This window comes from Rhinolophus sinicus, linkage group LG02 (genome assembly GCF_036562045.2).
Source record: "Rhinolophus sinicus isolate RSC01 linkage group LG02, ASM3656204v1, whole genome shotgun sequence".
Classification (NCBI taxonomy): Eukaryota; Metazoa; Chordata; class Mammalia; order Chiroptera; family Rhinolophidae; genus Rhinolophus; species Rhinolophus sinicus.
The window spans coordinates 88,617,902-88,643,967 of NC_133752.1; the positions used below are offsets into that span (position 1 = coordinate 88,617,902).

At 44.8% G+C, this 26,066-nt stretch overlaps 1 protein-coding gene across 3 annotated transcripts in view; it reads right to left on the reverse strand.

Annotated features, from left to right (window-relative positions):
* Positions 1–2,925: 2,925 nt before the first annotated feature.
* Positions 2,926–26,066, reverse strand: part of FAM107B (family with sequence similarity 107 member B) — a 194,834-nt gene continuing 171,693 nt past the window's right edge. For 2 of the 3 annotated variants that reach the window (XM_019738291.2, XM_019738294.2), the window contains 3 exons: positions 12,781–12,964; positions 6,740–6,890; positions 2,926–5,687 (listed from right to left, as the gene is read on the reverse strand). In XM_019738291.2, the coding sequence (XP_019593850.2) occupies positions 5,571–5,687; positions 6,740–6,890; positions 12,781–12,964 (452 nt within the window). In that variant the 3' untranslated portion in view covers positions 2,926–5,570. Of the gene's footprint in view, positions 5,688–6,739; positions 6,891–12,780; positions 12,965–15,093; positions 15,239–26,066 lie in introns of those variants that run through there. The other variant, XM_019738292.2, reaches the window with a different exon arrangement.

Sequence of the window (26,066 nt, forward strand, 5' to 3'; positions counted from 1 at the left end):
AAGGATGATTATAGTAATATTTAAGGGAATATTGGTATATGAGTGTATTTTTGTTTGTTCTACTAAGAATATACATTTTCATGAATTATGGGCATGTGCTTATTTCTAGCTATGCATACAGGAACGAATAAACACAGGAAATCAGAACAATAAAGAAACTAGAAAGCTATAGTACAAGAAGATTGACCACCATCAGTGGTCATACAGAATAACTAAGCAAATAAGGAGTCCAGTTGATCAAATACAATAATAAATTTAAAAGGACCCAACAGTACATACAAGAAAATAGTCAAATGTCTCAAGTCAAAGAATTCACCACACAGACTTGATAACTCTATTAGTAGATAAAACCTCAGTATGATCCTAATAATTATACCAGATACTGATAAGGCAAACCCACGTTTTCAGTAATGCTAATGGACAAGATCAATATATCATAAAGGCAAGACAATGAATTAGGGGATGCTGGCCACGCAAAATTACAGCATACTTCGTTTCTGGGAAAGACACCAAGTTTCAAAGAGTTAAACATATTAAAAATCTCAAGATGAAGCAAGTAAGAATGAATCACAAAAGGACTTACCATGGTTGAACCAGCTTGGGCTGTGTGCTGCTGGCTCCATGGCCTACGTCAGAATCAGTCAACAACCCAGATTATGTTGTCGCGGTTAGTCTGACAAGCATTCCTTTTGCTCAGGCTTGGTAAGATTACTATAAGCCCAGGAAGTATAACAAAGCATAACTGAATCCCTAGAAAGATATGATGATAAGGCCATAATAGTAGGTATTTTTAAAAGTAAAAAATTATTAGACATAAAGCTCAAAAGTTGATTTGTAAAACAGATTTTTTTTTAATGTGTTTATCATCGTAGTCAAGTGTGACGGTTAATTTTATGTGTTGACTTGACGGGGCCACAGGGTGCCCAGATTAAATATGTCTGGGTGCATCTGGATGGTCTTTTCAAATGAAACTGGCATTTAAATTGACCGGTAGGCTCCGTAGATGGCCCTCTCCAATGTGGAGGGCATCATCCAATCAGTTGAGGGTCCAAATCAGTTGAGAACAAAAGGCGGAGGAAGGAAGGTTCCGTTCTCTCTGCCTGACTGCAGAGCTGAGACATCGGTCTTCTCCTGCCCTTGGACTGGGACTTACACCACCAGCTCCCACAGTTCTCAGGCCTTCAGACTGCTTTCCTGGGTCTCCACCTTACAGACACAGCTCGTGCACCTTCTCAGCCTCTGTAATTGCATGAGCCCATTCCTCATAATGAATCTGGTCTTATATGCATTTATACATACCTGTCCTATATATCTATTTCCTATTGGCTCTGGAGAACCCTAATATGTCAAGCATACTTCATTGCTGTTTAAGGAGTTTGAAAAGGTCAACACAATCAGGCATACCAAATCTGTGACTGCAGTTTAAGTTGTTTGAGACTATTTAAATTCACAAGAAGTGTTTAAAACGCTCAAGAATAAAACAGTGTTTCCTTCTTTCCTTCCTGAATAATTCAGTCAAAAAAACCACCAGGCAAGGCCAGAGTGAGGATGGTGGCTGAGCAGTCAGGAGATGGGTGACATATGAGACGACTGAGGAACTACGTAAGTACATGGAGGAGAGAAGCAGCCAGGATTTCCCTGCTGGAGAAGGGAGCTACAAACACAGAAAGGGGGAAAGCTAGAATGTGCTACTGGGTTCGAACTGGGGATCTTGATATGAACTTCTGATTTTCAGTAACTATAAACATAAATATCCATGCAAATGTATGGGTGCTTATTAACACTTACACACACAAATACATTCCCTAAGCTTGAGGGGCCTGGGAGCAACAACCTCCCAAGAGCAATGAGCACACTTTCCATAAATAACCAAGTACCCTTTTTACCAGCAAGGTGGTTGGCAATTAACATTGAAAACATCCCCAATTGATAGACAGACTGCAATTTCTCATGAGGAAAATTAGAAGTTGTAATTGTGAGGCTAGCTCATAAAGATTTTATTTACCCTCAGACCTTAGAAAGAAAAAACTTCGTTTCTCCTTATACTAGTAAATGTAAGTTTGACAGTAGTAGTCTAATACTTCTTTAAGCTGTACTACAGCATTTGAAGTCTTACCAAACACATTAATTGCCCCATCTTCTTACAAATCTAATACTATAAAAAACAAATAAACATCTAGTGGTCCGAGGAAGTGGACAGCCTCAAAACTGTCAACTTGGGAAACTGTCTAGTTGTTCCAAGGACGCAGCTACTGTTCAAATCATTATTGGAACCCATCTTCTGCACTGGCCTTCAGAGTTCATGGTATAACCTTACATACAGCAAATCTTCACTGCCCTGAGTAGATCTGATTTTCAAAAATGAGCCCAAAGACACTAGGGGTTGGGTGAGCAAGCTGAGTGTTAATTTGGGGTTGGAAAAGCACAGAGAGTGGAACTTCCAAGCTAATGGAACCCATAGTGTGACGTCATCATGTGTGCAGCTTCCCAGAGTAACTTCTGCGAGGGGAACATCAACTTAGCTGCACAAGCAGAATAGTTTCATGGCCACATTTCAGACATGCCATAGGAGCACCAGCTCCCAAGCACTGAACAACAGCCCTTCCTAAAAAATCTCTCTCACTGTCTGACCAAGCTATCTGAAATTCACAATACTTCGATCTAGACGGATAACTGCTGCTAAAATACCACATATTCTATGCAAAGTGGTGTAATCCCTTAGCAGGCATTTGTCTGAGGTAATCCCTTGTCAGTCTTGAGGACACGAAATAAGAGGACATATAACCCATTTGGGGGGAAGGCTGTCAAGGAGGACAGTCACCAAAGGGAGACCCTAAAACCACCTTCTAAATCCTGGAATTGAACACAGCCCGCACTCCTTTCAGTTCCAGACATCGTCTTAAACAGATCAGACAAACACAGCTGCATGGTCCAAGCATCTGGTGATTTTTATTAAGAATAACTTTGGTTCTAAGAATTCCACCCTCAATTCTGTAATACTTTCTGTTAAAAACAATTATACAAGAGCAAATACAAAAAATATTAAATTATGAAAACAAATCCATTAAGGCTCCCTTTATATATATTATATACACTCAAACAAGTCAAGATTTTTCAGAGTAGAAGAATAAAGTCAACTGTTATAGCTTAGAAAGCAACACTACTTAACTACTAGGAGACTATAAAACACGGAACTATTTTAAGAAAACCACAGAGTGGAAAAATGGAGCCATTTTTGTCAAAAAGTGGCTCAAAGCACAAAACTGCCTGGCTGTTCATGAATCCTAGGGGTTTGGACTATACAGCATTCAAGTGTGGGGGGAGACCGATGCCTTTTTATACGCAGGCCTGTGAGCCGAGCTGATCTGACGACTTCCAAACGCTTCTCCACCTGGACCTTCTACTGTTTAGTCCTAAGACATCCTTGTATGTTATTTACAAGTCTTCTTTTGGCCAGACCTTGTACTACCAACTACAAATAATTCTGCAAGTTTGTGAGTGAGATTGGGAGGGAAAGGCTTTTGTAATTTATCTTTTCCCAGTGAAGAATAAATTCTAGGTTAAGTTCTAGGAACAGAATTGGTCCCTCTAAAAGAGCCTGTCAGGGCCCTTGAGAATTTTATCAAGTGACAGAACTGCTTCAAGCACACAGAATCTAAAGATCTGACATGCAGTTAGATTAAAGGCTATGTGTGAGCCAGTCCTGAATCTTTGACAAATCACATCATCAGTCCACATACACGAAGAAAGAACTCCAGTCGAGGCGCAATCAGAAATGTACTTTCAAGATGATCACGTAACTTCCTTTCTTCTCTCAAAAGGAAAAATGATGGGAATAAACAGCCACCATTCCATCCTTCCAAAGCAAACTATTCTAGAGCAACATTTTAACTTAAGCACCTCCTATTTTATTCAAATAATACTTGCTGATGAGAGAAATAATCCAGTCCCAGTCTACCCCACACGTTCTCTAACTAGCAGTATGTGATGGCTGCATGTACTCTTATTACCTTGCTCAGGTGAGGACCGAATATGAGCCTAATCGTCAGCTCTGAAAACAAAAGCAATTCTCATACAAAGCCAATTTCCACTACGCTTATTAAGGATTGAAAAGCTCGGGATCCAGCTTTCTATGCGCCTGTAGAGGAACTATCAGAAGAGCCTCCAGCGGAGAAATAAATGACTGGCTCAATCGTCTCTGTGGAGAACATGGCGAATCCACACAAATTCTCCCAGACCACCCCAGTCAGAGGGACATGCCAGCAGTAGAAGATGCGTTTTGTGAAAGAACTCTGCTGTCACTGGTACTCGGCTTCACTCTGAGGAGCGTGCTGGCTAGAGAGCGAGCCCGGAGCAGCTGCTCCCTTCACCTGGGCTTTTCCTGAGATGCAGCGCAGTAGTCATCAACGTCATCGTCGTAACCAAGGGGGGTTGTGGTGGGGGGGGAATAGTCTTTCTTCACAAGAGGAAAAAAAAAAAGGCAAAGAAATAGGTGGCCATTACACAGAAACTTTCAAAGCTTGAATTCTAATAATATTCGACATGTACAGATGCTATGAATATTCCAATTAGACCTCAAGAACAATCTTACATTTGTTTCTCATTAAACTCCCAGAGAACCGCTTGCCCAGCTCCCAGGGGAGCACTCCCCACGCTGCTCTAGAGGGAACCAAAAGATTGAGATCCTTTATTTTTGACATTGAACTTGGGTTATGCGGACTAGCTGTGATCCTCTGAAGGAGGGGAGATTATTTCTTATAAAAGGACTAGCTCAGCAAGAAATTTTAAAAAAGCAAAACCAAAAAACCCTAAGAGTTATTAAAGCAATAAATGCACGTATATGGTGTGCCTCCTCTGAACTGGCATGTGACCACGGGGCAGCACCCAAAGGAATTCAAAGAAGATCAAAATAGACATTTACATATTTTTGTTAACATATTTTTGTTTACACATTTTTAAACCCTATTGATGCCAACAAAAGAAATGGCTGTGCTCGAAACAAAAAGATCAACATTTGCAGGTGTGAAAACTACCATGCATGAAAGCATAAATTGAACAAGAAAATTGGGGGTTCTCAAAATGGAATTGACAAATACTGGATGTAACAGATCAAACGCATTCCTGTGCGATCTAAATCATCGCATAGATAACTAAAGGAAGAACGAAACACATTTTCTTTAGGTTTTCTAACAAACAAAAAAGGCTCTGTGCCCCTCTAAACTTGGATAGGAAGAAAAACCAAGCAGTGCAACTCTCAAGACTTTATTCCAGTGTCCGCTTCCTTGTTTTTCTTTTTTTTTTTTCTTTTTTTTAAAGTCTTTGAACTTTATGGACACAGGTCCATTATCCCAACTTAGGTGCTGGTCAATGTCCTTCGTTTGGCGACTAGGAACTGCAATTGTGCCAGGGAATTTATCCACTCAGATGATAGGTGAGCCGAGACCAAATCCATTTTTACGTGATGACTCTGCTGGCTGGGGCTCTCCACAGGGGCTTCTGCCCTGAGAGGAAGCGCTGAGCAGGCGCCTTCTGTGCGTGACAGGTGGGCGCACGGTCTCTGTGGCGTTGGCCTACGACTCCTGGGCTTGGGCCACTTCTTGGCCTGTTCTCCTAAGATTGCCTTTAACCTTCACAAACTCTGGGGCGTTTTCTTGCTCTTCTTGCAATTTCTGCTTCTCAAGTTCAAGCTAAATGAAATTCAGAAACAGGAAAATTATTTACAAACTGAGAGGCTTTTCAAAACACTCCTCTTTCCAAAGCCCCTCATGATTTTGTTTCCCAATGGAAGAAATTATCTCCTGGTCTCCAGTTTAAAGGAAAAAATATATATATACACATACACACACACACACACACACACACACACACACACACGTATATCTATCTCCTGGGGTAATTCTGCACACGAGCAGCAGCCAAAGGGTGGTTACTACAAGCAACACCGAGAGATGAAGAGAATCTAAAAATCAAGGCTAAGAAAACAAGATTCTGAGGTCAATCCGCAGTTGCCCTGTGGTCTCAGTGAAGTTCAATTTCACTGAATTGTTTCAGCCCCCAGCACTCTTGTGAATTCAGTGACAGCCCCTGGTGTGGGCTTCGCCTCCTGAATCTCTTCTAGGGGCTCAATAGAATCCTGGACTTTACTTTGACTGTATTTTAGCCCATTTGCTGACATTTTGCCTCATATTTTCCTTTCATGGTATAAACATTTAAAGCTGACAAGTCTGGTAAATTCTGCTTGTTCCAACATCCTTATTTTACAGGAGAAAAAAAAGACAACTTCAGAAATGAGTCAGACAGAGAAAGACAAACATTGTATCTCTTACACGTGGAATTCAAAAAACAAAATGAACTTTGGAAAAGCAGAGAGTAGAATGGTGGTTACCAGGAGCTTGGGGGTGGGGAGGTGGGAGAGGCGGTGTCTAAGGTATTTACATTCTTGCCCCAAGTAGATAAGTAAGTCCTGGAGACCTAATACATAGCCCTGTGATTACAGACAAAACTGTATCATAAACAGTAAATTAGCTGAAAGAATAGATCTTAATTGCTCCCACCACTAGAAGAAATGGTAATTAGGTGATGTGACAGAGATGTCAGCTAAAGATACAGTGGCAATCATACTGCAACATAAATGTACCAAATCAATATGCTGTGCGCCTTAAACTTACATGATAATGAATGTCAAATATATCACAATAAAAATTTTTTTAAAAGACCACTTTTACCCAGTCACCCTTACCTGCTCCAACTTCTGCTGCCGTTTTAATAGTTCTATTTCCAAGTCAGATTTATTCTTTTGTGCTTCTTCTTCCTTCTGCTTTATTACTTGATCTCGTTTTCTCTTTTCCATCACCTTCTGCAGTTCTGGCTTATTCTGAGGGGCAAGACCCCTGAAAAAAAGCATTAACAAAATGTAAATGCTTTCATCTAATGGACACGTCTTTCATGAACAGAAATTTAATTTAAAACATCAGCCACAGAAAAAGGGTCTACTACCCTTTTGCCTACTAACAGTTAGTTAATAGTCAACACTGGTGGTCTCAGAAATCCATGAGCATGAAAGAAAGGGCAAGAGCATCTTCCAAGAGTAAGCAAAATCCATTCATTTGATAAAAATGTATCGAGCACCTCTTGTGTGCCAGACACTAGGCTATGTGAAGGAGGTTAGTGAGAGTGGGATGGGCTGGGGAAGGTAGGGAAGAGCATGCTCATTTGACGGGTGTAATGATCACCCACGAAGGAGATGGAGGTGATGGAGATGAGATGGAGAATGAGATGATAGAGATGAGATGGAGATGGCAATGAGATGGCGATGGTGATGGAGATGATGGAGAGGAGATGGAGATGGTGGAGAGGAGATGGAGATGATGGAGAGGAGATGGAGATGGGGATGATGGAGATGAGATGGAAACGATGGAAATGAGGTGGAGATGATGATGGAGATGGAGATGATGATGGAGATGGAGATGGAGATGGAGATGGAGATGATGGAAATGAGATGGAGACAAGATGGCTCTACCTAGAGTTTTAGGGGAAGCTTCCCAAGATGTAGCCCATGTATAAATCTAGTTTAGCAAGAGGTTAGAACAGAAATTCAAACAACAGCAAGATGGCCCTGGAATCCTCTGCCGAAGTTTCAGATTTGTAAGAGGGTTCTTGCACATCTAAAGGCACATCCAAGTTTTCATCATTACGGGGGGATTGGGGGGGGGCATGGTCACTGAGAACTCTGACCTGACTCCCAGTCCACTGCTCCCTGGAGCTGAGCTATTTCAGATGTGTAGCTGACTATTGGCAACGCACGGAAATCAGGCTCCAGGGGAAGTGCTACATTCCTGAGGGATAAATTCTTGCCATCTCTTCAAAGGAGGAGAAACAAAACCAAAAGTAGGTAATTCCTTAGCAACCCTCCACCTAAGTAAGATGTTTGCAGATGTTTTAACGGAAAGCCATCCACTACTAGCATTTCAGCCAGTCTCCACTAGCTCTTAAGTAATCTCCACTTGATACTAATATTTACTAAGAGCATTTAAAATAAAAATGAAACAAACCACAGAACAAGGAAAACACTGTCAATCTCAGGCAGCACAGGGTGTAAGTGATGGCTAGCGGATTTGCACTCATCCATGGACACACACACTTGACGGGACAGTAACTCATGCTTTTCTGGGCTGCAGGAAATGAGCACGTGGAATCAGCCTTGGACTCAGGGGCCTGGGACCTTCCGGCCACTTCCTGGTCTTGCTCATGACAACCGCTAGTCTGCAGACCAGGGATGTCTACCTTGGCTGTTCTCTACTTTAATCAAGTATTGGGACTAATCAACATGGAGTCACTTGAACAACTGTTAAATCAGATAATTTCCAAACTGTGTGTTCTGGTTGTAAGGATCTCAACCACACACGCGTCTCAATCTCTTTCAAGTCCACATTCTCACACCTGTAAACTAACTAATCCTCAATGTCACACTTCCTCATTTATCGAGTTATAATCTTAAAAAAAAAAAAAAAAAATTCTGGCACCTCTCCTAGCTACATATTTTTTTAAATCACAATATATTTTTCAGTTGTTTACAGACTAAAGATCAGTATATTACATCACTTTTGACAAAAGACACATAGTCAAAATAACATGTGTCTCCAGTTTCCCAATTTTCATTAGCAAAATCTGGTTAAAAAAAAAAAAGAAAAATATTCAAGTCACCCAAATTTCCAGTGAAACACAAGAGATAGGCTACTTTTGTGATTTAATTATGGTTTCACAGTAAGAAAGACTGTATGACGGTGGGCTGACGTATAGGCAGCCTATTCTGGAAATTAAATCTTCAAGCAGCACAATAAAAGTTGCTGGTGGTATTTTGTTCACAGTAAACCTAAGTATCATTGAACACGGGGAAAATTTGTTTGTAAATAATCTGAGTCAAGACCCACTCAGTTTCATGACTATTAAGAAGCCTCAGTATGACATGAGAGACAGAATTAAGGGATTTAAATTTGAGAATTAAGGATTTAGCTATCTGCATAATTTAAATTTCAAACATTTTTCTTTCCCTGTTTTTCACTGGCAAAATTAACCTCAACTATTATTAAATTCTCCCGGCTTACCAAAAGCTATTGAACACACTGATGTATGACACACTAAGCAGACATTCTATCGCAACATACGAATGGGCTTAATACACGATGTTGGGCTTAATATACGGTCTTCATTTTCTCTTCAAAGATTTTACACAGGGTGGCAATAAGATAAAATACTTAGTAACAGAGAGATCAGGAAATAGGGCTGATGTGATAAACGTTCTACACTTAGAACACTCGAGAAGTCATACAAATTTAGTTAATATTTTATCACCATGGCTCACTTAACTTTCTGTGCTAAATGGAAAAGTCAAGCCAGCCCTGCCGTATCAATCTCTGAGTCTAATACTGGGTCACGTGGCAGAGAGAGCACAGACAGAAATGAGCTTCTCCAAATGTCATAACTACAGCATCGTTCCGTACACGACGACACGTGATTGTCTTCCATCAGTTCTGACCTGTACAATTAACAAGTCCTCTCGATCCCTGTGTGACCGACCGGTGCAAGGCCAGTGTCTATACCACTCAGGCCAACAGCTGACCCGACGCCTGCTTACTGTGACTATGAGAGCGGGTTAACCCAATTTTTCAAATCAGTAAGTGCTCCTGGCAAAAAAATAGGTTAGGTAATATATATTAGGTTGGTGCAAAAGTAACTGTGGTTTTTGCAACAATTTTTAACCTTTTAAACCTCAATTACTTTTGCACCAACCTAATACCTATATGTAAAAAGGTGAAAGCACACCTGAACGCTCCTTGTTAAACGAGCCTTGGGAGCCCCAATTACAGTGTATTCTATGTGAATGGTGACCCCGAAAACTGAACAAGGACCCGTGGACCCAGAGACAACAGCGCAGTCTAGGCTCCTCCATACTTTCCACACCTTTACAAAGAAAGCCCTTCTCCAGCCCTCTTACCATCTGCACAAAACATCACAGTCCGGAAGTGCCCTAATCTTGCCACGCTCATACTAATAAGCCTTGGTTGTTTCCAATTGTTCCCCATTAAAAGTAATGAGGCAGTGAACTTTCTTGTACATTCACATTTGCACTCTTATACAAGTATTTCTGTTGGCTCCATTCACTGAAGTAGAACTGCTGGCTAAGGGTCTGCGTATGTTATATTTTGATGTCTATTGCCAAACTGCCCTCCAAAAAGGCTGCAACACTTGCTATTTCCACCACCAGTGATGACATGAACAGACAACTTTTAAAGGTACGTTTCACATTTCACATAAAGCACTGAAGACATCCGGGGGGGACTGGCAGGGTCCACATCCACTCTGCCTCCACCTCAACTCCAGACACCCCTGAACCCATAAAAGCAAAACTGCCTCCTCATCTGGGAGAGCTGAGCCAGAGGCAAGGGCTGGCTGACGCCCTCACAGACATGCTCCCCTGCACCCCCAGCCAAATATCTCCGGGCCTAATTTTTTTCTTAGGGTAGAGGGGGAGAGTGCATTTGGATTTCAAGCCCTTGATCTTTAACCTTGGAATCTTCTGGTCTCGCCTGCCTTGTCAACATTTTTGCCGGAACTGTTCCTACCTGCATGGACTCAAATGCAAATACTTCTATCTCAACTTTCCCGTGTTTTTCCATGTTGTACAGCAACGAGTATTTATTGAGGAAATATTTGTCTAGCAAAGTATGTCAAATAAAGACCAACTAAAAACACTGGGAACTAGAATCCATTTACTGAAACATACAAGCCAAAGAACCAATATTAGGGATGTGTTTGAATAGCTGAGTATTCCCTATTTGTCCCCCAAATGTACTAACATTTTATCTTAGAGAAGATAAAATCTCTGTAAATTATCTTAGAAATATTCTTGTTTTTTAAGATCTCTTAAACATTGATCTTTCAAACACACACACACACACACACACACACACACACACACAACTTGCTTTTTAAAATCTGCCTTTTTTATGCCAATTGGGAACACCTAGAGAGCCTGAGAACCTGAAAAAGGTCTAATAATCAGACTTAGTAGCAGACTGTGACCAGATCAAAATGTAAAGACTTTTAACCTGAAATTTAGCTGGGTGGAAAAGATGGCAAACAGAGGAGCAGCAGAATTATATACTTGAAAGAGTTTAGAGTTCATAGTTAGAATACATATGAGTATTTGTTCCACTAAGCAGTGACGTTTTGCTTTTATCTTACGATCTCTAAAAAGTGCCTTGGAAAACTCTGAACTAACTGCTACAGGGCTGCGAGCCGTATTTGCAGCTTTGAGAGCAAAGGTACAGGGTTCCACCCACTCTTTGCTGAGCCCTGGGAGCTACCCACTGGACTGAAAGATATGCATACCAAGTTAAGCATTAGGGTCACGTTTTGGAGGGAAAGGCCTAATTACAGATAAATTTTTCAAAAGGAAATGAGAGGGCATTTTCATAGCCATTCTCCTTCTGGACTATGCCTCTCCCAGAACATGGTAACTCGGTCCCAGGAAGTCTCTGTAAACACACCCTCCCCCTAGCAGGGGAGCATGTGACCTCCTCCCTTTCAGCTCCAGTGCACGCCAGGGGGACTGCTGGATTCACGCTTTTAAACTGAATGCAAGTTTGATCCTTTCTGAATAAGTGCTTAGCTTCTAGTGGTCGTTGACATAGCAAAGAAAAAAAAATACGAATTCATTATCATCATTCCCAAAGCGAAACAGGACTCTGTAATTTCCTAAATAGGCCACGGAATTTGGAGGCAATCCTGCCTGGGAAACCATGGTACTAACTCTAGTAGGGAATAGACAGAAACCTGTGGTCACCCTATGCTAGGATGCTTTCTGTGGCGGAAGTACACCTGCACCACTGCTGGGGCCCCCAGGGCACAGAGGGGACCTGTTCTGTAGACTTCCCTGGAGAGGTGGGGGAGGGGCATACTGGGTGGATGGGGGATCTAATAGTCTCAGAATTCACATCAAGTTGCGTTCTGAAGATCTGAAAACAATTCTAAATAGAGCTTACTGGCTCTTCCATACAGAAGGTAACTTAGTGTCCTAATAAGTAACTTCGTACCCTCTGCTTTCCCGGCCTACTAGACCTGACTAGCACCTCTTAAAAAGCAGAGTACGTGAACCCAACACCCAAAATTGGTTATGACACAGGGGGCACTAACAGACGGTTTACAAGGAAAATAGAAGGTAAATGTTTTACTCCTCTCCAAAAAACTTAATAATACAAATGATGATAGTAATAATTTAAAATATTACTTAAAAACAAAGCAAAACACAAGAAAGAGTGTCCTTATCTATTAAGTCTGATGTGGTTTCAGAGACTTCTCCCCGCCACTCACAAATGCGAAAGTGGGCATTATTTACACCTGACTCCCACACGTCCCCAAATGTAAGGGGGAAATTCAGAATTTTTACAAATCGAAGAAATAATGCATTTCTCTTTGACTTAGGACACTCGGTTTTATCTTTAATCCAGCCCCCTCCATCCAAATTTTAAAATATGCGTCCATTAGAGAAAGGACACAGGACCGCAGACTTCTCGCTGAGTAACATGGTGGCGGCAGCTGCGCCTGTAGACGGGTTCCCTTTTGGGAGGGTTACCCTGGCTCAAGGATGCTAGAAGGAAGAAAGAAGCCTCCAACATGGTCAAGAAACTAAAACCTCTTTGCAGCCTTTGTACGTGTAATTAAAATTAAATTTAGTTACCTTACTAGTCGCCTAATAAAACTGCTCAGAAACCCTCTTACCTTTTTTGATTCATAAGAAGTTCTCGGTGAAGATCTTGGTGGTTGCGGGATGTTTTGACGGGATTGACAAGTTTCTGAGGCCTAATTAGCTCAGGATTGTCATCTTCAATATAGTCTGGCTCAGCCATGATGTTTCTTGGGATGAGGTATGTGTCCTTAAGGTCAGGGTCCTCCAAAGGGCTGTCTGAAACAGAAAGAGGAGACTCCTATGTAGTCTTTTCTGCAAAGCCGCCTCGCACACATGCAGAGGCCCAGCGCAGCTGTGCACGGCACACCCGCGAAACAGCCATCCGCCTGGGTCCACTTTACTACCTCATTGAAAACTCTTCTGAAGCTCTGCGAAAGGAACTGGAGGAGTAAAGGGGAGAGAAGAGTGTCCGCGTTGTTCTGGGCAGCCCAGGCTAAAGCAGGTCCCTCAGCCTGGCTCTGCTCACTGCTGGTCACACCTTGAGTTTCAGGTCACACAGGACGCTTCCCACCACCACCTCTAAAGACCAACTTAACCCCACACGTAGTAGGTGCTCTGAACGTATGTTACATTTAATGAGATACCCTGTTTCCCTGAAAATAAGACCTAGCCAGACCATCAGATTTCATGCATCTTTTGGAGCAAAAATGAATACAAGACCCGGTATTATATTATATTATACCCAGTATATTGTATTATATTATACCCAGTATTATATTATATTATATTATATTATATTATATTATACTATATCATATTGTGTTATATTAAACCCGGTCTTATAGTAATGTAAGACCGGGTCTTATATTAATTTTTGCTCCAAAAGACACATTTGAGCTGATGGTCTGGCCAGGTCTTATTTTCAGGGAAACAGGGTAGAAGTAAATAAATACTCATGGGGGTCGGAGCTGGAAGGAACAAGACTGGCTGAGCGTCAGGCTGGAACCATCTGGCAAGTATCCAACTGCCGTAGACCCCAAGGCACATCTCTTGGTCCTGACCCCATCCCTGCTCCCCTGCCCCCAAAGCAAACCTGGCAAATGTTCCAAGATAATTAACACGCCACCTGATGCTTCCCTGGCCCTATATGATGACCTTACTTTCCAGACCAAAAACCACATGACGCACGGTCTCAGGCAGAGTACTTGACATCGGGCCTTCCCTAGAAAGCCCAGAGGACATGCCGACTAATTCTGCAGCCAGTTCTATGCCCCTGGACGGAATGGTGAGCCCCACATGAAGGGGCTCACGCCCAGTAGTGCTGCCTCCCCCACCTCTCCAGGGAAGTCTAGAGAATGGTCCCCTCTGTGCCCTGGGGGCCCCAGCAGTGGTGTAGGTGTACTTCCGCCACAGAAAGCATCCTAGCACAGGGTGACCACAGGTTTCTGTCTATTCCCTACAGGACTTAGAACCACCTCTCTTCCAGGTTAAATACCTGGTCTAGCAAGGTGCCTGGCACGTGGCAGAGGCTGAATAAATGTTGAGCCAAATCAAATCTGTACAAAACAGAAAAAGTGGAGAGGTCCTTCATGAACATGCTTCTAGACGAAATAAAGACAGATTCTATCTTTATTTCTGCCCATGAAATCAAACATTTACATGTGTGTGTGTGTCTACAAGGAGGAGAGGACACAGGGGTGCGCTTCCGTGGACTCTGGCATGGCGGTGGGGGGGAGCATTGGAAAAGAATAAAGATGTGTAGAAACAGAAAACAGGTCCAGCGGCCATCGGCAACAAGCAGGAATTTTGGTTTCAGTCATCAGTGATGTTTTCCCGAATTCCTGAAATGTCCCAGGACAGTGCCATCCGCTAATGCCACCAACAGGAAATGCTGTTTCAAGTGGCAGCCAAAAATGACCTAGTGCTTTAGACACGGCGTCTGCGGGCAGGTGAGCACATCTGATCCCAGAGACAACCCTAACAGCAGGAGAACTAGAATCTTCACTTTACAGACAAAACGGAGGAACAAAAATTAAATAACCCCTCCATGCTAATATTGCCAGACAGTACAGAGCTCAAAAATGAATGAAAATGAATGTCCTCTGATTTCAAACCCCATGGTCTGTCTACCGAATTATGATGTTTAATATTTCTGTAGAAAAAAATCTTTTGAAAATTAACATGAAAATAAAGAGGATAAACATCCAAAGAAGAAAGAACTGAAAACAGAAAAATTATAGATGTGCCATTTGGTTAGGTATTTTAGCTATAACTATATAATCAAGCCTCAAAATTACCAAATGGTAACACACATGTAACAAATTACACCGCACACTCCATAAATGCCACCCGCAATGACCTTTTGATAAAGAACACCTCCCACCTTCACCAAAGGAATTACAAACCTGGCCCATGTTGATTCAGTGGTCCCATCACAGCCACCTGACTAACACGCTGGCCCTCAGGAAAATGTGCCCTGGGTTGAAATTTGCAATGCACCATACACAAGTCTCCGCATTCCCACTTGTCTTTAAGGGCCAAACGCACTTTTTTCCTAGTTAATCAGTAGACCAGGAGGCCCACATGTTACCATAAAAGGATCTGTTGCTTGGCCCTGCACCCCAGGTTATCTCAGTGACACCAATCAAAGCGATTAGCGCCTGGGAAGGTCGGTATTGCAGTGGGGGAGGGGAGCCCGGGGGAGCGCGTGGCAGACAGAGGGAAAAGCCTTTCCCTCCCTGCAAAGGCCATGAAGCAGGAATCAGCCTGATGGGTATAAGGAATAGCAAGGAAGCCAGTGCAGCTGGAAGGGAGCGAGCAACAGTGAGGACAGGGAGGTAAGTGGGGGCAGGAGAGTAAGAGGTAACAGGAGTAAAAGGTAACGGGCACGGCCATGTGGGAACCTGAAGGCCCCTGTAAGGACTCTGGCCTTTATCCTGAGGGACAATGGGGGCCCATTCAAGGTTTTGCACAGAGAGGTGACAAGACCTGACTCACGTTTTTAAAAGATCACTCTCAGCTACTAAGTGGAGAATGGACCGAAGCAGGCAAGGAAGGAGCCAGGGAGGCAGCTCCTGCGGGAACGCAGGTACGAGGTGGTTTAGGCCAGGATGGCTCAGACAGACCCATCACGGTATATTCTGAAGGCAAAGCCTCGGAGGTTTCCTTACAGACCAGGACGACGAGTGAAAGCCATGGAGGAAGCAAGGCCTCCGGCCTCAGCCCCTGGAGGGTGAGGGCTGTTGAGCTGGGAAGGCCGTGCGCAGAGCAGACAGGAAACCAGGCCCGGAGTTCCGCAAGCCGGAGGTGAGTCTGGGATGCCTGCGCGACCGCTCAGCGGTGACGGTGACAGTGACAGCGAGAAGGCAAAGGTGCTCTCAAATGCTGGGCGACTCCCCTACGTCCTACTGATTTGATCTCCATGGTTCCTCACTTCGCCGGCCCCCTTCCCACCAACCTCCCTTCGTTCTCACTAGTCCCACAAAGAGGCCCACTGCCAGTCTTTCCTGGGGGTCGGTGCCCGCGCACAGACATGTCTTGGGCCGCGGGGCCGGGAGGTGGGCGAGCTTTCAGTGAGCAGAATGACCCGGCTTCCGTGCTGAGCCCAGTCAGTAAGTTCTAGCTTGTTTTCTTCTGATTTCTCTTTCGATTTGGTGTCTGGGAAGTCCTGCTCCTCCCCCAGGACAGTGCAGCAGGATGGGCCCCGGCCCGGCTCCTGGGAGAGAAGCTGGTCCCGGAGAGAGAGTGTGTGGGCGCTGGAGCACCTGCCGGACACAAGGGTGCTGGCGTTCCCTTCTTCTTCCCACGGCGTGGCCCTTCTTCACAACATGGAAGCCCCTCAGCCCAAGTCAAGTGCCTAGACGGTAAGCCTGCCTGAACCAGGCTGAAGGAGTCCCTGTACCCCTCAAACAGAAGACCACTCTGGGAGCCGGCAGGGGGCGAACTGACCAGTAGCAACTTCTGTCACTCTCCCCACAGATGTGAGTGGTGGTGGCGGAGGAAGCATCTGGGAGCTGGTTCAGGCCACTTCTCAGTGACGGTCCAGCCCGGAGCCATGACCAACATATGGCAACAACCATCTAAAGGCCCTTGGACTTCCTTCCCTCTGCCAACCCTCTTCCTCATCGCTGCCAAGGCTGGGAAAGGCCCCTGAGAATCATGGAGCCATGGAGCGCTTCCATCTCCCAGACCCCGTCCGTGCTCTGACTGAACAGTGCCGGGCACGCACTGCTCCGTTGGCACCTCTCTGCCTTCTCAGCCGCACCTTTGCCGCACCGTTCCCTCCAGCAGGGGCGCCGACCCTCGTCCACCCATCCCCGGGATGCCACAGAGCCAAACGTCACTCAGCTCTGCAGATAAATGTCAAATCTCCACGAAGGCTTCTCTAATTCCACAGCCGCAATTACACTCTCTGACCTCTAAACATCTCTGGAATTTTCTTTGTTCCCTTTTCCTGTATTCTCTGATCCCCACCTTGTACGACAGCAATATGTATCTAAACCTTATCATCTCTTCACTGCAAAGGCCGCGTCTGGTTTATGTTCACACTCCTCAGACCCTTTGAACTGGGCCAATAAATATTGCTTCCATTAGGTGACAGAGTCACAGTTCACTGGCAGTAGGGGGAGCCCCTGAGCTGTGTGGAGGCCATCGCAGCAGGTAAAGCATTGCACCTGGCGTTGGGAGAAGGGCGGTTTCCTCACTGAGCATCAAGTAATTCAAATGCCAGACAGGAAAGCTGAGATAGAAATGTCTGGAAGTAAAAACCCTCTGTAAGTGGCTATTATCTATCACTACGAGAAACATTCTTCCAGAAATAAACATCAAGACAGTTCTTTTCATAGTCCCTCCCCTGGTCACGTAACCAATTCATGAAGTAATTTTTTTTTTTTTAAGATGTCAGTGAAGAAAAACCAGCGTGGCCTCAGTGTAAGAAAAAGAAAACTGTCATGAGATCTTGGGCAAAGTGTACTAACTTCCCCAACCCTCAGGTCAGCCACCTGTTAGGATGATGGGTGTGGCTGTAGAACCGGCTGAAACGCGGCTGAGCACTCTACCATCCGGGCACGTCTGTGGGCACTCACTCAGCGCAGCTACTATTCACCAAACTGCGGGACCAACATCATCACTTCTTTTATGAACACTCTGGGAAACCTGTGCACAAAACTCCACCTCTCTAGGCCTTGGTTTCTTCAAAAACGTTAAGAGTTCAACTCCATGATCCACAGGCCTTCTCACTGGTAGCATTCAGTGGTTCTAAGACGCAGTCGTGCTCCAAACATTAAGAACCTTCTGGAAAGTGTACAAGGGTTTATCACACCTTCCAGAGTGCTACACAGAGTTCTGAGTGGCTCCAGCCAGATCAGGGCGTAGCAAGGCAACAGGCAGGGCCTGTCCTGAGGTGGAGGAGACTCACTGAGAAGACTTTGAGCAGGTGAATAACACAGAAGTGGATTTTGGACAGAGACTAACGACACCGTGAAACACACCCCCTAGTAGGTTTCTGCCTTTAAGGTCTGGGCATCAAGACGCGAGGTCATATTACACTCCTCTGTCCCAGAGGTAAGGAAATCCCATCGTTGTGGATGGATTTGCATCCTTGCTCTGCATTTTTTTCCTTTCAAAAGTTCATTCTGGGCCCAGCTCTGTGCTTTCCCGAGGTGAATAACCTTTCCCACAGAAAAACGTCACAATGGGGATAATAAAATAAACATATTGCATCTGGGTTTCCCATCAGAATATTTTAGCTCCCGTTGTTCACTTGCATATTTCTACATCAAAAAGGTAAAATTTAAAACCTCATCCTATGAGATTTAAAAATCAGGATTTACAGGTTATGCTAAGTTTCACGGTTACCTAAATATTTCAAATCTAACTGTACCTAGAAGCACTAATAAGTGAATCCTTTTGAAAGCAGTGCCTGGAGCACGACAGTGTATACAGTCTGCAGGTGTATTATAACCAACCCAAACCTTTGAACTTTCCAGCTACTTCTGGAAAGTTAAATTCCCAAGGCATCCTTTCAGACAATCTGTTTCCCAGACTGTCTCTAAGAGACCCTCTGACAGTGCCCTGACAATACCTGAAAGGTCCAAGTCCTTAGGACTGCAGGCCAGCGAACTCCAGGCCTGGGTCAGTCTGAAAGGCGAAAGGCTCTCCCTGGATCCCTGGCCATTTGCCTCAGCACCCATGCTTCCCACCAGGGAGGACGGCCGTGGCCGGGGGGAGAAAGGTTAAGAGAAAGAGGAGAGTGAGCTGAGTTGGGAATTTCTCCCAAACATCAAAGCCTTTCACTGACAAACTCCTGACCGGCCTGGCCCTGAGGCGAACCTAAAACTCAGTCTTGGACCCTCTGGTACCCAAAGGCGCTGGACAAGTGCCCGGAGGACCTGTATGGCCACAAAGCGAACCTAAGGCTTACAAAGGATGCCCAGTCAGAGTGCAGTCTGCACAACACAGAACTGTGACTTTTCCAACTCTGTCCAGCCCCGCTACGGCTGGAACTCCAGACTTTCAAAAAATGGGCTGCAAATATGCCGCTGGACAAATGCCAAAGAGTGACACTCTTGGGAAAATACCAAAGTCACTTTCTCATCAGTTTTTTTCATCCTCCCAAAAATGTATTTTTACAAAAAAAAGACACATGTTATATTTAGAAAATCAGAAAGGAGAAAAGAAACATTGGGAAGACAGAATAGAGGCTAATATCAAAGATAAGTTGGCCCAGGGAGAGGTGAGACCCACCAATAGATGGCGATGGCCCCACACAGAACTGGTGTCCTTTTCCATAAGGACACCCAGAGGGCAGTGATGGCACCCGGGACCCACAGCACTGAGTGAAAGCACACACCGAAGGCCCCAGAGGTCCGCCATGACAGGAACCCATTTTGGAGCCATTCTGTGTCTGCTCTCAATGTGCATAAGCTTCTCCCCATCCTATAACCCTCACACCAGCCCTATGAGGTGGGGCTTAACCTTCACAAAGTCCGCGAAGAAGGCTCAGAGCGCTTCGAGCACGCGGGGTCCAGATCACGCTGCCTGGGTCTAAAGTCCAGCTTTCTCATTTACTGTACATGGGCCTTGGGGCGTGTTTCCTCACCAGTTAAAAACAAACAGGGGTGGCCGGTTAGCTCAGTTGGTTAGAACACGATGTTCGTAACACGAGGGTTGCCGGTTCGATCCCCGCATGGGCCAGTGTGAGCTGCGCCCTCCACAACGAGATTGAAAGAACTACTTGACTTGGAGCTGATGGGTCCTGGGAAAACACACTTCAATAAGTAAAAGTTTAAAAAACAAAACAAAAACGAATGGCAGATTATCTCTGAGGGTTGTTATGAAGAGTACCTGAGAAATGCATACCAAATGCAGGGCCTAGAAATAGTAGTGAATGTCACCTGTTGTTGTGCTATCATTGGCAAGAAATAACAATAATTAGTAACGATAACACTGTTATTGCTGCCCAAGGTAATACAGCTACTCACGGGCAAGACCAGGATTTGAACTTGGGTCTGTCTGAATCCAACGGGATGCTCTTAAGCATTCCACTTTCTGGACTGGGATAATGAGGGGGAAGAACTGGGTTTCACTTCAACAGGCTGATTTTCCCGGTCTCTCCAAAAGACGGTAGACGCTTTCTAACATCACAGCTTTATAATCTCCAACAGAAAACATCTTGTAGGAGACCACACTCAAGTGAGGATAAAAAGGAAGGAAAGACACATTTTCTTTAAAGCACACAAATATTTACATAGGAACGTTCCCAGCAGTGCTATTCACAGCAGCCCCACACTGGAAACAGTCCACATGTCCATTGTCAGCAGGACGGGTAAATCAACCACGGTGCGCTGATACAATGGAATGCCACACAGCAGTGAGAATGAAGGAACAACAGGCTGCAAGTAACGGCTCAGCTGAAGCTCACAAATACAGTGATGAGCAAAAGAAGCCAGTCACACAGGACGAATCCCTGTATGCCACATTCCGACACTGGCGAAACCAAGCTTTGGTGTTAGATGTCATGATAATGGTTATCTTGGAAGTGGGCAGTGAGTGGAAGGAGATAAACGGGGCTTGTTCTGGTAATGTTCTGTTTCCTGATACAGGTTCTGGTTACGTAGGTGTGTTACCACTGAAAATTCACCAATCAATACACTTCACTGGCTTCTGTCCTTCTCTGTATGTACAGTATAACTCAGTAGGTACGGTCGGTACATATTAAATAGCTATTAAATTTACTCTCTAGGGATCATTTGGTGGCGGCTACATTATTACTATTTTGTTATTTCATCCATTTTAAAGCACATCCAGTCCATGAGAAGTAACAGAGCATAATGCAAAAGAGCACCAGGTTGGGAGACCACCTAGCTTGGATCAGAATCCCAGTTATGTCACTTACCAGTTACATGATTTCGTACATATTACTCACAACTTGATTTCCTCACAACTGTAAAGTAGAGCTGGCACGCCTACATTAGCAGAGCTGTGGTAAGCATTAAAGAAACCTTATGGAAAACATTCACCATCCACAGCACCTGCCCATGTGGAAGGTGCTTGATAAACTGGACAGTTAAATAGTCCCAACAAATCCATTCATTACCCTAACTCCCCATTCATTAATGTCTCGTGAAAAGTGCCAATGGATGGCCACACACTACAAGTATGCTAGTGCAGACAAAGTTCAGTGAATGAACACAATCTTGGCCTCTGCTCATGTTTCCAATTTGGAGTTAGTGGGTGACAGAAAGGGACAGTGAGGGAGAAAGCAGGGGGTGGTGGTGGAAAGGTCCCTAATCGGCCAGGCCAAAGCACAGAGGAGCGTGCAGCCTGCCAACGCCTTGAAAATCCTGGTAACTTCCCGGTCTCTGTGCTTCAGTCTTCCTATCCGCATTTGCTCTGATTTCTCAGGAATCTGTTGTCAATAACTACTCTGAGGGCAGAGCAGTTATGTAAAGCGAGGAAATCTACAAAAATACAACATCTCCGAGGTTAGCCCGATATACGTCAGGTAAATCGCCTCAATAGTCACAACTAAATTAACTTCCATGTCCGTCATGAAACCTGAACTAAGGACCCACGGCTAGATAACAACGCTACCAAAAAGCCAAAGCACAAAACAGGCAAGATCTTTTCACATAAGATTTTGAATAATGTTCAATTCATGGCTGTGGAAAAGAGAGGACAAATTAGCAACAGGTGGAGGACAGGTACTGGAAATGTCCTAAAAAAGTACTGCAATATTGTACATTTCTGCCTTTCTCTCTAACGGTACCATACATCAAGTTTACTACTTCTGCATGTCTAAAATCAAGTTTCTATACCATTAAAAATGCATTTACACTTACATTTAACAAAAAATTTACTCAAATACATAGAAGGGATCTCCGGAAAGGAAACCCCCGGGGCAGCAGCTCAGAGAGTGTGGGGGGCCCGAGACCCCGGGTGCCTGATCACTGCTGACCGTCAATAAATCAAAGTCTGGGCTGCTTTCCATAGAAACCAGCATATCAATCCTGCAACTTAAGCTCTTCTGTCTTCTCACTCCTCAAAGTCCAATGCTGTGCTAAAAAGAGGGGTTTTCAATATTGCCCAATGGTATCATGCTCAAAGCCAAGGTAAAAAGATTTTTTAAAGGAAAAGCAGTTCTTGACTAACCTGGTTTTGCTAGAAAATTGGATATTCAGCTAACTGGGAAAAAGTGTGAAGACAAAATATAAAGAGAAAACGAAAACAAAACCAAAAACCCTGGTGGTGTGAGAAAAAAGAAGGCTCTAGGTAGAACAAAACTAATATAAACAAAAATTCACTACATTTCTGGGTTGGGGGAGGAAGTGAACATACTGTTTCCCCAAAAATAACACGGGGTCTTATATTAATTTTTGCTCCAAAAGACGCATTAGGGCTTATGGTCAGGGGATGTCCTCCTGAAAAATCATGCTAGGGCTTATTTTCAGGTTAGGACTTATTTTCAGGGAAACACGGTAGTTAAAGAGGTGAATAAAATCCTACAGGGCCCTGAGCCAACTATAACATCCCCTTTTCCTGGCAGGCTGGTCCCTGGTGATGTTTTCACTCAGACATCTAACCAAGTCCTAGAACTTCAGATAAGACAGGAATTCTTCACACTCCCTCCCTCCCTCAGCGTCCAGGGCAGATTCCAGAAGTCCCTGGCAGACTGCAGCATGACCCTAATTCTGTGAGCAGTGAGTGATGGGAGGGAGGCACGTCCCTCCGCCTTGGCCAACAGCAGCCCGTGTCTGAAAGAAGGAGAAAGGACGACCAGACGTTTGGCCTCGCCTCGGCGGGCGGTGCCATGCAGCACAGCTGGAGGAAGGCAGGCCATACCAGACAGAGCATGTCAGCGCCCGCTGGGCTTCTCGCTGCTGCACGTCCCGGCCTGCTTTGTCCTAGCTGAAGCACGAAAGCACAGAACGGCTTCTCAACCAAACGCATGCATTTGGGCTTATTTCCAGGAAAATGGTTGTGCCTGAGTAGTACTAACCTAGAGAGATTTATTTCAACCTGGAAGGGTTTCACAGATACCGTCCTCACCAACTGCTACCTACGGGCAGATTTTCCCTCAGATTAAAGGTCATGACTGGGGCATGCTGTGGGTTTTCCAAAGTTGCTCAATAAAGCTTATTAGGAGGGAAAATAAAAAAGGTCGGGCTTTGACCCGTGAGGCAGGCAAGGACAAAAGCTACCACTGGGTCATTAACGGAAACAGGTGACAGAAAACAAGTTCCGTGCGACAGACATGCCCTGCCTATGCAGGGTTCCTCCTCGCACAAGAGTTCACGCCCAGGGTTTCCCTCAGGGATGCGAGGTCTCCTGGCTTCGTAGGGTCCGTTCTCTTCAGCCTCTCCCACTGGTTCGAGACCACCGCCCACCTCTTTCCCGGGCAGAAAGCCAGCTCCGCGGACGGCCCTCGCTTGGTTCTCCTGCCTCCCCATCTGTCGGTGCCAACAGGTCTTCAGGAACAGTCCCTAGCCCTACACTCCTCTCTCTGTCTTGCCCGTGGAGGCGCCACACGCTCAGCCCTTTCCCAAGGTGATCAACTGGAACAGAGTGTGTGAAGCTCACCTCTCCACGAGTCTCCCGTGGCCACTCCTCGAGAGCCGTCTCCCTCTCATCGGGACGACTGACTACAATTTTACTTGATCTCCCGCCCCCCATGAATTTGACACTTATCAGGAGTCCATTTTTTCATGTATTTCCAAGTTGTTTCCCTTTAAGGAAAGATATGTGCCCCCCCCACCCCCACCCCGCCACCAAGAAGGGAAGAGCCAGGTGAGGGCTGACACCTTCTCCCAGCTCTAGCACACGCCTCATATGCACACCGTACAAAGCAGGAGCCACGGGGTGACTGGTTGCCACAGAAGACCTGGTGGAAAGCTTGGGCCACGGACTCCTCGCGCCTTTGGCTGAGCCCCTGGGGGCCACCAGCACACCTGGCTGTACTCCTACTGCACCCCTGCGCCATGCTTGTGTCACACCGTGGGCACCCACACAACTGTACTGAGTGAAAGCGGCAAACACGGAAGGGTGAGAGGATCCAAACGAAGTAACTTGTTCCATGAAGCCTTTCCTGATTCCTCTTGAGGTTTCCCTCCTTGTTCCATCCCCACAGGACATTGCTAATACTTCTCTTTGGATACTTCCGTCTGCTTCCATTAAAACTGGAAGTTTTCTTATCCCTCATATTAAACTTACTCCTTTCTAAACCCAGAAACATCGCCGTGTGCTTGTCACATATTGTTTGATTAAATCTGACCAGATGATACAGGTCAAAAGATGTGTACAGTTCAGATTTACAGGAGCCAAAACCAGGGGAGGGGAGGTTAACTCATGCTTTGAACAAATTCTGTCGTCACCTGATCATCAAGGAGCTTAGCATGCGTCAGAGACAGTGCCTGCTTTTCCTGGTGCAGATGGAGCAGGGTACCCAGTGCCCATTTTTGTAAACCAGCAGATTATTCTCCCTCTTGAATAAGACGGCCCATAAAACCCTCCCTGAACGTCCATTACGTTAATTGCTGTGTATGAGCACGGAAAGGTAACTCCGATTGTTGTCTGGTGGGAAATAAATGTGAGTACATTGGCTTGCATCAATATTCCCAGGAAGTCATTAGTACTTCATTAATATGCAGACCATTAATCTGCACAAACCTCTCAGCAACTGAAATGCTGTCCAATTAACAGATTTCTTCAATAATTGATCACCTTAAACTTGGCCTTAAAATTGCCTTAGCCTGATAAATTACACGTATCAAATAACATTTGCTAGATGACCATTAACTGATTCAGAGTTTCTCTCTCTCCTACATAAAGCAGCTGGATGAGACCCTTCATTTTATCAGTGAAGCGTGTTCTGTGGTCTAACAGTGTCACCCAGTGGTAGAAGGCACAGTTTGTGTTCAGAGCAGCTGTTGTTTTTTAAAAGAAATATATGTCACATTTTTTTTTACTAAAAGGAAAAGAAGACAACCAATTTGTATTTTTTAACTGAACTAAGAAAACGAGTATGCGTCAACTCCAGAAAACTTGGGACTGCTGTAAGAAGAGAGTTACCCTACATCCAAGTTTACTTTGAAGTCTGGGGACCACGCAGGAGTGTGTAGATCTGGGGAGAGGCCCAGCCAGGGAAGTTCCTGTGACTCGGAGGTAGTGCAGGTTTGACTCTAAATCAATTCAGAGTCCCTGGACAGGGCCACAGGTCCAGAGTCACCCCTGCTGTCTGCTTTACCGTCCGCCATTCAACCACTTCAATTCTCCAAAGCTCAGCTCTTCCAGAACAAGGAAAGAAAAGCCAGCCAATTCTGGTGCAAGGTTGACTATCTGATTTTTAAAACGTATGAGGTGAAGTTTAATTGAAAATAATGAATTATTTATTTCCTTATCTGTAAAATGAGAAGGCTGGGACCAGATGACCCTTGAGATCCCTCACTAGTTCTAACATTCTGATAATACAGATTTGTTAGCCCAGCTTACCTGGGCTTAGGGCCCAGGATTGCGGAGCATTGCCCTACGATGGGGGCCTGATGGACCTGGAGAAGGCGCTCCTCTTACATTCTACACACAGCCCACCTTGGCTTCCGTTCCCAGACTTCTCCACATGACATCTGCACTGACTAGGTTTGCTAATAGTGATGCTGGATTCCCCAGGTAAAGCCACCCTCACTCTACGTCCTCTTACACAGTCTCAACTGCGAGGCCCAGAGCTATAGATGTCCACCCAGAATGGAGCATGGACTAAACGGTATTAAACCAAAACTCCAAATCCAGGGGGCTCCTAGATCTCACATGCACAAATCACACATATATTACAGCTGATAAATAAAAATGAAGCACTACTTATTCTTCTTTGCATAAAATCACCTCT